General features: G+C 38.6%; 1 protein-coding gene across 5 annotated transcripts in view; it reads left to right on the top strand.

The window, feature by feature from the left end:
• Nucleotides 1-276: 276 nt before the first annotated feature.
• The window catches only part of LOC107270534 (tyrosine-protein phosphatase 99A), a 38,244-nt gene continuing 26,072 nt past the window's right edge, over nucleotides 277-12,448 (top strand). For all 5 annotated transcript variants that reach the window (XM_025087899.1, XM_015745623.2, XM_015745624.2 and 2 more), the window contains exon 1: nucleotides 277-429. In XM_025087899.1, coding sequence (XP_024943667.1) covers nucleotides 375-429 — 55 coding nt within the window. In that variant the 5' untranslated portion in view covers nucleotides 277-374. The remainder of the gene's footprint in view (nucleotides 430-12,448) is intronic.

Genomic DNA, 12,448 nt, shown 5'->3' on the forward strand with positions numbered 1-12,448 from the left:
TTAATTTTTTTACTCAAACATATGGCAATGTTATGTTACACTTACACTCTAATATAAATAAATATATTACGCGTGTTTGAATTAAAAAAAAAAGTTAATCTGGAAATTTACAACTAATTTGATTTTAACCTTCTTGTACATTGGATGATTACTTTTTATCGCCATTGTATGTAGTATGAAAAGAAGCGAAACAGTGTGATAATAATTACAAAAAAATAAATCTAAATAAGTCTTTGTGTGTTTTCAGAATCGGCGAACAGGGTCCATGGGAAGAGAGTAAGAGCATCGTTACTCCAACAAACGAGACATTTTACACCATAGAAAATCTTGAGCCATTCACGGTATACAGTTTTCGAGTGATAGCAGTCAACTCCATGGGAAAGAGCAAGCCAAGCACTGAATCCTACTTCACAGTAACGCTGCGCGAAGGTACGATATAACGTAATACGTAAATGTCAAAAAAAAAGTTGTAAACGAACAACTAGATTTAAGGTATCTGTCTTTCATTTTTTTTTCATTCTACGCTCAAAAAGAAAAAGCGAGAAGTTCTTTTCACGGCCTTTCTGCTTTATAGGGAAGATAATACAAGATACCGGAAGACGATATGAGCGAAAGACGCTGTAAGATACTGACGCTCATAAAATTCAAATCAACTCGAATGCCTGGAGCGATTTCTTTAAGGGTAATAAATATAGGCCAAATGTTTGCCAACGTATCAGAAACGAGTCCTAAATGATGAAGTATACGCGTGGCAATCATACGCACGAGAATTTTCGGTCGTACAAAAAATAAAAGACAGTAAAATGTTGCTCAAACGGGTGTACTGAACAACAAAGAGAAATTCTTGAAAAATGTTAGAGCCGAAGGGAGAAATTTTAGAGTGCGATAGTCTGCCATTCTTGGCAGTGCTGAATAAGCAGTTTTAGATGTGTAATGAAGCAATTAAGAAGGAAAACAAAAAAAAAGAACCGTAAAGTAAAAAGTTATCTCTGTGTCCAACTCGAAATAAGAGAATGCTTTGTAAAGAAAAGGAAAAGGAGGGCCTATAAATAAAGGTGCACTAATTGCAGTAGAACTCAGAGTAGCATAAAGTTCCCAGACATCCACTATTAACACCGGCGTAGGAGAAAGACGATGACTACGATGACGTCGTTGACGCTAAACTCGAGCATCGCACTTTAGAAGTGCGTCTAAAAGTAGGTTGAGTCGGCCTAGTCCCAACGTACGGGTTGACTAGGCTCAGGAACTGGTGTTCCTCGTAGACGGGTGGCTGCGGTTCCTGGTAATTAAACGGAAAGGAATACTTAAGATTCTTGAAAAAGAATGTGGTGCGCAAAATAAATTAAAAGCCTGCGAGTCGACAATTAAAGGGGAAAAAAATAGGTGAATGCAAGAGCGACAGAAATGATTGTAGTAATGAGAAATGAAATGTATTGCATTTTTCAAGGATTTCTGAATTTTGACAAATAAAAGTAATAAATAATAACATATCTCTTGATATACAATGTTATATTGATTGCAATATTTCTCTGCCAAATGACTCGCAGGCAATATCTGCATACAGTATAAATGCCAATATTGACACGTGCAAATCGAGTTTATTGAACACGCAATTGAACGTTTCTGTCAAGGCAATATATATATATATATATATATGATCTACAGGTTTCTAATTTGCAATGTTAACAAAATGCACAACACGTCACGTGTTACGGTTACAAACGTATCTATAGGCATACCGTGGAAAGGTGCTAAAACGTACTGCGAACACAGAGCCACGTGGTTATATGCATAGGATACCTATACATATACGAACGTGAATCACTGAGCTAAAGGTAGGCAATGCACATGGATACAATAGGAGAGAGAAATAGGAGCTCAATAGCTCTAACAGAATCCCAGAGTATTACGATGGATCAATAGAAGCAGGACTGGAACATTGCACCAGCCAAAACTACATTGCCTGAGTATAAACTGCACCGAGCACTTTAGAAATTTCCACTAGTCTCTTGAATTTGGGCAGTGCTTTATCCTGATTTATTCGCTTTTTATGATTGCTCTAAAAATACCCAGAAGTCTAGAGCAGTTCTGCCATACGACTAACATTCTCACGAATTTCAATAGAATCAAAAAAAGGTGCACCTATACCGAATAGAACAGAGCGAAGCCATTGACTGCAGATACGTAGGGTCCGCCATGTTTTTATTCTCTCGTGCCATTTAGATTTCCACCACCATATTATAGTTAAGGCTAAGGCATGACACCCAATCCTTTTTGGTTTTTCAAGAACTTAAAGTTCGGACTTAAGGATAGGAAGTGATTTACGAGCGCCTCTACGAGTTGCCACGACTCTCCGTGTATCAAGCTTGGCGGCGCCACTATCGCAAACAGCTGCCCTCGAGAGCAGGTACCTACCGGGATAATCGTCCGGAATTAATGGCAGCGAAATTAGTCCCGTTGGGAATAAGGAAGTTACCATGTGCATGACGCCCTTAAAGCTCAGAAGTCGTTTAACCTTAAGGATCACTAAATTTTACACACACCTATTCGCACGAGTATCTTCGTTACGATTATAGAGCGAAGCTAAAACTTTTTCGTCCATCAGAGGCAGTTATCCATATTAAAGTTTTCAAAACAGAATATTCATCTGCCGTTCGAATTCTGATTAAAAATTCTACTAATGCCTTTTCCGGTAAAGGGAATAAAATCGATCAAATAGTGATTCCCCCTTTGCGCCAATTTTATTATTAAACACACAAAAGTGAGCCATTCTGCTTTTAAGTTCCCATAAGTGATTATACATATGAATGTGGATATAGAGCCAACAGAGAGTGATTATATATATTCTCGCCTTATTTTTTAATCAACGAAATTTTTTTTTGTTAATTCTCTGAATATGCACTTAAAAGAAACCCAATAAACATTGTTGAAAAACCATAGTAACAATTAAATTCTCTAGGAATTATCGTAATAGAATTGAACATTAAATTTATTTCTTTGTCACTTTCATAATGAAAACATGCATGTCAAGACGATACGCAGACGCACGTGATACCACAAACCCGCATTCAACAGTCACTCCAAGACAAGGAATAAATATAATTGGATCATCGAATCTAGTAGAATGTAGAAGAAGCCGACAGATAGAGGTCATAAGGGAGCGTATATGCGAGCGCCCATGGCTGCAGTAACAGAGACGCCATTAGAACTCTGGAAAAAGTCTTGGGAGTATCCGAGAAACGTATCGAGACTCGGATTTAAAACTTTGCGAATCCGAAGCTCGCAGACGTCAGCATCGAAGAAGGTGGAACAGCAAGAGAGCGGTTTCCAGAATGGGATAAAAGTGGTAAAAGAGGTAAAAAAAGAATAAGGCTCGTGTGTTCCATGGATCCTGGACATCTGGATTCGGATTTGAAAAGGTCTGCAGAAACGGCAAGATCAGTCGATTAGACGAAAGTATTATTCAGCTTCGATAGTTATATGTAACGATATCATATTTTCCCAAGTTCTCCGAGTAAATTCAAAAGAGAAAAACAAACCTTTAAAGAGAACGTTTATCGAAATACGAAAATAACAATGACAAATAATGAAATAACATATATTCATAATCTGATTCAGGATGCGAAGAGAAATTCGTAACGTAATTCGTTATTAAGTGTTTTAATCAATTTATCAGATAAACGCCTGAAGTTTATAGATGGTTGGTGCGTTAGTGAGACATCGCGTCGGGAGAGGAACGGCGCAAGGCTTCATAAAAGCAATGGCTACTGGCTCGTAAAGCAGTAGCGCGGTAATAACATGTTAACCCGGATTAAGTGCAAGTAAAAACAACGGTTTACGCTTATTAAACCATTGAAAAAAACAAACTAAGCCTTAAACTGTGAGTAAGAAAGCAGCTTTAAAAAATTAATTCCAGTTAAACGCTCAAACAATCAAGTGTCTAGTGAATGCTGCTAACATATTGAATCATTCAGCCCAAATGTATAACCTGAAGTTACCATTTGATTTCTTACGTAGAACCAATTTTTTAATGAGTCATACAGTATAGATAGAGCCAGCGTATTACGATGACGACATATCATTGTCATCACTTTTAAAAATAAATTCATCCAATATAGACTTGTATGATTAAGCAGGACGTTCAACAAGGTTGTATGTCTCATAAGTGCTCACCTGAACGTGATATTTGCTAAATTAAATGATGGCATAAAAATGCGACATCGATCGTCAATGCTGGTTACGTGCGACGCTTCATTCATCGTACTAAAAATGAAATAAATACTATTTCATCGATGCTCTATCAAAATATACATGGTTCAAATTTTCCTTATAACATGATGAAAAATAATTCTTATTGATACCTCACATTTGTTTTGTATGTGACGTATACAAATTTTTTTCTTCATTATGCTATGAGGTAAACGTAAACCATACCTACCCGTATATTTTGGTTAAGTATAAATGGGATAATATTTATCTCTTTTTCGGCACGATGAATGAGAAGCATCACAAGTGACGATCGATATCATATTTTTATGCAATCACATAATCGAACAAATATCACTGTCAGATGAGTACTCATAAGACACACAACCTGGCAGAATGTTGTATTCAATCATACAAGTCTATCTGGGATGTTTCACTTTTCACGGTACAATAGCGGACCTGCAAACGAGTACAACTTCTCATAACATAATCTGGATAGACAAATGTACGTAAATTTTGCTGCAATTTTACCCAACGTTGAATCACGAAATACAGCAGGGTTGTGTGTTTTATTAACGCTCATCCGACAGTCATATTTGCTAAATTACACGATCAAATCAAAATGCAAGAACAATCGGTATTGTTGGTTATACGTGATGCTTAATTCATTGTGCTAAGATAACTTTATCTCGTTCATACTCTGCCAATTCATGGTGAATATGATTTAAGGTTACCTCATATCAAAATAAAAAATAATTTAAAAAGTATTATGAAACGGATGGAACGCGGGTTGCGTAGGTATAAATAAAATGTAAACCAATCGGCCGATTAACGTGCACTCGTTATTCCCTCAGAGAGGCAATGCTGAATCGTCCGAATTGCATTTTCATACGTAGTCAATTAACTTTAGCAATTCAAAGTGCAGAATTATCGATGCGTCCAATTGAACTGTTCACTTTCATTACATCTCATCCCACGTTCGAACGTTTCTTGATATGCAATTGCAACTTCAGCTGCAGTCGCGCCGGAGCGACGCAGCGAGGTTCCCAGCTTCTGTCGCCGCACTGCAGGAATAATAATTGACAATGCATCCAGGCTGTCCAGGATGTCGAAAGGTCGACGTCGACCCCAAGACCCAGGAGGCCCAGCATTATGCGGCTGAAAATGAAATACGATTGTCTGATTGTGAGAGAAGCTTTGAAGTGAAGCGTAAAGTGCAATTATACGAATACAAGGGTTGGCTGTGCGGATGTGAGTAGACAGGAAGCTCGTGGAGAAGGAGGACAGAGGATATGTGCCAGGAGAAATTTATATATGAGAGTTCCAGTCAGAGGTAGTTTAAATGAGTCTGCAACTCGACACTACTGTCGCTTCTCTCGGCTGCATTTTAATGCCTTCCAAATTATTTTACTGACAATTGCTGTATGAACCCACAACCTGGCTCCTTGGCCATTTTCGGTAGCAATATTCACGAGGGCCGACGACGATGCGGTTTTGTGAACAGGTGCGAGTACTGTGTGACGTCAGATTTATCTAGACTGAAACACGATACGCAGCCACAATATCAGTAGAGACGAAGAGAGGGTGGAGGAGGACATTTCTATTGCATAAGAGGACGTCGTATGAGAGAAATTATACGTTTGGAAATTGAAAAGCAGTAATTTACACTCGATGATGACTGAGGCCACAGTTATAATGTGAAATAATGCGTTAGCAATGAGATGTCAATCTCAGGCACAAAAAGTACAAAATGAAGACGAGTGAAGATTGTGGCAATAATTTGCGAATATTAATAGTCATATGAAATGCATATATTCATATATGTATTTCTGGCTCGTTATGCCAGACTATACTATTACTGTGATTGTATAGCAAAACTTCATTTTTCTTAATGACAGACACATGTTCCCAGAATTCCCAAGATAAAACGAATAATTCCTACACGTCAGTCGTTACTATCAACGCTCATTAATCGAAAGAGCACTAATCAGAAAGAAAGCTACAAAGCAAAATTGGCGACAAGAATAAAAATGGAACTTCGGAGAAAGAGAGGTAACTTGCTGGTCCAGCCTGCAGGCAAAAGCAGAGGGTCGGGTTAATAAACAAAATAACAAAGGGATCCTGACAAAGCACGATAATGAAAAGTACAAGATATAATTGTTAAATTAATATGCCCTGGAAAACCGGTAGAAAGTTTCCGAGGTAACAGATCTCCCGTATAATAAATTTCGCTAAAGAGAGCAAATAAGATTGAATCTTATTTGAATCAGATAAATATAAGGATTGGACAAAAAGTAAAAAAAAGTGAAACTTTTGGATATTAAAAATGTTATTCAGTATACATAAAGGCGAGTTAAAAATCGTTGAAAGATTTCGGAATTGAGGACCCTTACAGCGATCCAGAGTGAAGGGGGTGCGCAGATAAAACAACAGCCATCACTATGAATGTGTCATAGAGAAAAAAATGAATGAAAAATTACTGATTAATATAAAACATGTTTTCTTGCTCCCTAAGCCGAAAGTACCGTCTTGCCGGCCGCATTTGAGTCCGGGAAGAGCCACTTTTGTGGCCTGCTTGCCTGCATATAAACAAATGTAAACAAGTGAATGTTCAATCATAAACTCTAACTGTTCATAACCGTAAATTTGTAATGTCAGTTGAATAATAAAAACGGGAAGACGGTACTTTTGGCTTAGGGAGCAAGAAAAATAGTATACGACACATGGCCACAAAGTTAAATGCCCTGGCGTATGTGATGCAAAGGCCGAGGCGAAGCCGAGGCTTTTATATCACATACGCCAGGAAATCCAACTTTCTGGCCTAGGGTCGTAATATACTATTTATCAGATAAATACGATACAGATAAGTAAAAACAATTTGTAAGCCCAATACGCCTTCTATTTCGAAATTGTTTGGATATCTGAAATGTCTTCGGGTTATAACCCGAAGATCGATTTCGGTAGCAGCTCCGATACCGAAGGTCCTAGATTTAATTGAAACTGGTGAGGATTCGTGAAATTGAGATCCATTAATATAAAGCTTTAATATATCCATAAATATAATTCTATATATGGCAAGATTATTTAAATAATAACCATTAAATTCCATACCAAGAAGGGTGACATATTTACCAAGAGCCACGCTGCAAGATCAATTCCTTTAATCAAACATTCTTACCTGAAGGGTCAGTAAGCTCTATACACATTATGCCAAAATTCTTAATGCAAATATCGAGATATTTGACTAATTTTCAACAGAACATGGGTGGCAATTTTCAATGACACAAGCTATTGAGGGGTCAATAACTTTTTGAACATGAACGGTTGTCTTCCACAAGATTCTGGTGATCCAAGACAAATTATCCACTCTGGGATGTTCCATAGGTCCTGTTTCTAAGAACGTCTGGTGAGACGAAAGGAGGTCCATTGTGCTTTACATTGATGGTTCCTATTGGCTCGGTATCTCGGACAGAATTTAGTCAGGCTGCCTGATGTCTCATCAGGACCAGCTGAGATATCACTAAGGCATGACGGGTCAGGCTGGCTGAATACCACCCTGATCCGGGTCACATCCAATATTCCTAAGAATTGGAATCCAGCCTGGCGTCGCTGGTTCAGAGCCATATCAGGTAATTGTAGGGCATGCCGTTACAAGGTCTGCGTCACATTAATCAGATTCGGGCCAGATCAGACAATAGTATGGCCTGTCTGACCAGGATGGACGGATACTGTCAGGATCAGGTACTGGGATGGTTTTCCTAATCCGGACAGCCGGATGTGGGTGACGTCAGGGTCAAATTAGGTAACGATAAGGCATGCCTGATAAGGTTAGTGTCAGATTACCATCATCCTAGCCAGTTCAGGCATCGATAGGGCCGGATCAGGCACCTGACCGAGACCGAATCAGTCACCTGATCAGGGCCGAATGTCAAATCCGCGTGATATGCCACCACCGGGCCTGATGCGTTGCCGGTTTTGGATTCCACCTCGAATAAATTTCTGCTTGGTATGAAGTTACTGGCATCCTCTTCTAATTCACAAAAAAACAATACCGTAGATCCATGGCGAATCCTTCCTCAATCAGCCTCAGTTTTCAAAAGCTTCAACAGCAAAGTGGATGTCCATAAGCTCTCTATGTATACATCCACGCTCCTATCACGTCCTCTACGTACCCGTAGATCGTATGTTGACCCATTGCGAGCATCTAGTTCTTGGTGAAAAAATATCGTCGTTCTGTTATATTATCTTTGTACTTCGCATATATGACAAAAATATTTCTTATGTATTTTTTCTATATACGAAATATATTCTTCGTTTTCGATATATATTCTTCGTATATACGACGTATACGAAAATCTTCAAAAAATAAGGTTGACCTTATTACTACTACAATATTATTCAATTAAAAATTATACCCGCGTATAACTCTGCAACAAGAATTGTATGCAAAGCCCACGAATGTGGCTTGCAAGAGACTTCATTGTTTTCGTTCTGTCAAAAAGACACATCGAACACGTGGACCGAGTATAGCACTGAAAGTTTTGTTTTATAATGATTTCCTTACATCCATATTGGTAGACGGTCAAACTTTTCCAATCACCCCTATAATTTGTTAAATATACACATTTACTTAAAAGCGTATGCACAAACGGGTGAATTTTGTAGACTAAACAAAGTACCTTAGTAACAGTATATAGTTATCAACCCCATATTTTCGAGGTCTAGTCAAGTGCTGTAACAAATTGTTCGAATAACAAGGTGCTTATTAATAATTCGACCACAAAGCCGTCATAGCAATTTCGCTTAAGCCGATCTTATTCCTGGTTCCTCAACCTTCCACCTTACACCCTCCGATCACCTTCCCAACCCTTCGCAGGCGTGAATAACTCGTATAATAAAATTTTCGACAGCGCGATATTATTCTGCCATTCACCTAGGCAGCATCCTTCTGGCCTCTACTACATTGACAAGGAGACATTACAGTACACCCCTTCTATTATAACTTACCCAAGACTTTTAGAGCAATTTACGTCCGCGTTTATCGAAAGGTATTCATTGGTAAGACGACCAAGGGGAGTTTGACGGTTTAATAACTTTCGGAGAGGCTGAGAAGAGTCCCAGAGGGGTATGTAGGTATGTGGGTAGATAGCTATAAGTAGATTGGTAGTCCTGGCTGGATGCCTGCTTGCCCTACTAGATATTGACTTGGAATTGGGGTTACGTGAAATCGCGTAAGGGATTCGACCCAATTTATCGCCATGAATACTTTGAAAACTATCGTCGTCTATTCTATTAAAGTCTATCAGATGCCAAGAATAGTATACGATACTGAAAATATTCGATTTTGGAAGCATTCTTGAGCAGTTGATCATACGTACAATTTTACAACCCCATGTCAAGGAACATTTATTATGAATAGCTTGCGGAATACATGGAGCAAAATACCCGAAGAATTTTTAGGGCCCATATTGCATATGAAATGTAGAAGAAGCTAAAATACATTAAAAAATTTCTTTTTTTATTTGGGAAGCAATCAAAAAGATAGTCAATTTTAGCTTTTTTTATTTGGTGTCAATTTTATTTTGTGTCATTGTCAATTTAGTGTTGTACGTGGCAGAACTAGTGAAAAAAAAAATTTCTTTTTAAAGCAAATATCCAATTTCAAAATATTTGTGAAAGGATACATTGAAAAACGTCTATCTTATACTTTGTAACACTTCGTAGTGATTCCGAGTGTATATCATGTATTTTCTTAAGATGTATTTATATTGAGAAAACAACATAGATTGTCGCATTTTACACTATTCATATGATTGCTAAGATAAATTTTTTTATTTTTTTTATTTTTTAAAATTTTTTTTCTTTGATCTAAATTTTAATCTGAATGCACTAAATAAAATTTTCAAAATGAAAATAAGTCAAATGGAAGAACCGCAGATTTAAATGAGATATATCTGCAAGATACACACATAATTAGGTGTGGTATAGCGATAAGAGTATTAGCTTATTTATGATGCAACCTCAAGAGATACAAATTACGTACTGTAACGTATTTTCTTAACTCGACACCGATGGCGAAAAATCCAAGAAGCAATCTACGTTACCTTCAGCCGTCCATTTTTCGCTTATGCACCCGCAAGTCAGGCAGGCGCCAGCCAATTCTTTTGTCACCGGGAACTGACAAAAGCCGGTATGACCTGGGAGTTGGGGTGGAATAGGCCCAACTCCGCCAAAACGAGAGCTCTGACGGAACCTATCAGAAAAGACGATAACTTGACGCGTAAAATCGACAAACGCAACTGGATGCACAAACGGGAGCGGACGGTTACGGAAATGCAGTGAGGTACAGACGGCCGGAGTAAGCGGCAGGCAAATAGTGCGAGATACAGAGAGTAACTGATCGAGAACGTAACAACACGAATCTGAACCATCAAATCGAATACCCTTCACCAATTAATAAATTGGGAGTCCCCACTGAAGCTAGTGCAGCTAATTCGTAAAAGCCGAGAACTGTATCCAGAGGACACTCAAGCGGGCACTGCACTGGGGCACAGCACTACAGCTCCGGAACACTCACAGAAAATCCATAGAATTTCCTGGATATCGCGAGAGCAACGCGAGAACTACGCAGGCGAGAACCTTCTATGCCGTATCGAAACTCAGCTAGAAAAAGTATTAACAGATAGCACGAGAGCACGAGCCAATTCGTGACACCTCGATCGGTGCCCCGAGACAGACTGCTTAGACAATAGCCAAATTCGAGAACTAATCATTCTGATTGGTCGAGATCCTTATAGCCGATAACTCTTGCTTTCCCTTGAGTCGTCCCTTTAAACCAAGTCGAGAGCGTTTCTTAGTGAATCGGTACATAACACCGGAAGATCTTCCACGGCCGCTTCCCCAAAGTATCGGGTGACAGCTGGGCACCAGTACCGCAACTCGGGCAAGGGGTTCCCCCCCCCCGCCCTTAACTGTATCAAAACCTTACCTCCGCCCGCTCTAGAGCCCTTTTCCTCTCTCCAGCGGGGCGCCGGTATTTCACCCGGGCTTCTGCAGGTACGTGGAGACGTCTCCATTGGGTACTCTCCTCTGCGGGACAACTCGCTACGTCGAGACCATCTCCCCACGGCAGTAACTGTACGAATTAACCCGCGAGCGTAACTTCTGAGCAGGGTGGCGACCCGAAGGGAACCAGAAAGCGAGAACGTTATCTGAATCGGTAGCCGGAGTCGCCTTGTGACCGTCAATCGAAAAATCACGTCACAGTACACAATCTTAAGCATACAGGATTATTTAAGAACATTGCACTAATTTCAGTAAGTCCATCCATTAGGCTTCAATGGTAGAACTACCTTCAGTTCGTATATTACTTATAAAAAACATTGCAAAGAAACAGAAAATCATAGTGGATTATTGAAAGCTGCTGATTCTCTAGAGAAATCTATGCTTGGAGAATTTACGTACATAACCTCAAATTACAGATATCGAACGGAGGAGATAATTTATTGTTTCTTGAATACAATTCCACGAACTGTGACCCAAAAAAATGTTCCCTAGGTCTCGAGTTTTATTAAAATTTACTCTAATTCTTCTTGCCCTTCGAATTTTTCAATTGGGTAAATATTGCAAATAAATTGATGGATGTTTTCCTGGGCATAATGAAAAATACACAGACAGCAATATAATAATTTCCACGGAGAAAGAGAAAGCGAGAGAAAACTTTTGGGTAAAGCTTTTCACTTAATATTTAACCAATTTCAAGAAAATCTTATACAATAAAAATTTGAAAGCAGCAATCTAATGGATTCGAGATTTAATATTCCTATGAAAATCATAAATAAGATCAAACAATGTAACTATTAAAGACGAATACACCCTACGATATTTTATGAATGAACAAAACAAGGAATAATGACTTTCGTAAAGCAAGACTAACTAGATATATCGCGATAAGGTCAAAGCGTGTCATATTGGTCTGATAGCCATTCAATTCGGTATTCAATAAATTGCGATATTTTAGTACATAATAAATCAATGTTTTCTACGTTAGTACGGATTCCAATTACGAACTCATTTTACACGGAATAAAAATTAGAGGCGAAAGCTTTATGCTGGTGTAATTAGTCGATTGAATGGTATGGTAGGGGCGAAATGAAAAGGAATAAGAATGAAAATAAGGAGAAAGAGGTAATAAGGAAAGGTGTAACGAAGAAAAGAGGGAAGATGCTAAAAAGAAAAAAAT

The sequence above is a fragment of the Cephus cinctus genome, unplaced genomic scaffold, assembly GCF_000341935.2.
Source record: "Cephus cinctus unplaced genomic scaffold, Ccin1 Ccin1_scaffold0802, whole genome shotgun sequence".
NCBI lineage: Eukaryota > Metazoa > Arthropoda > Insecta > Hymenoptera > Cephidae > Cephus > Cephus cinctus.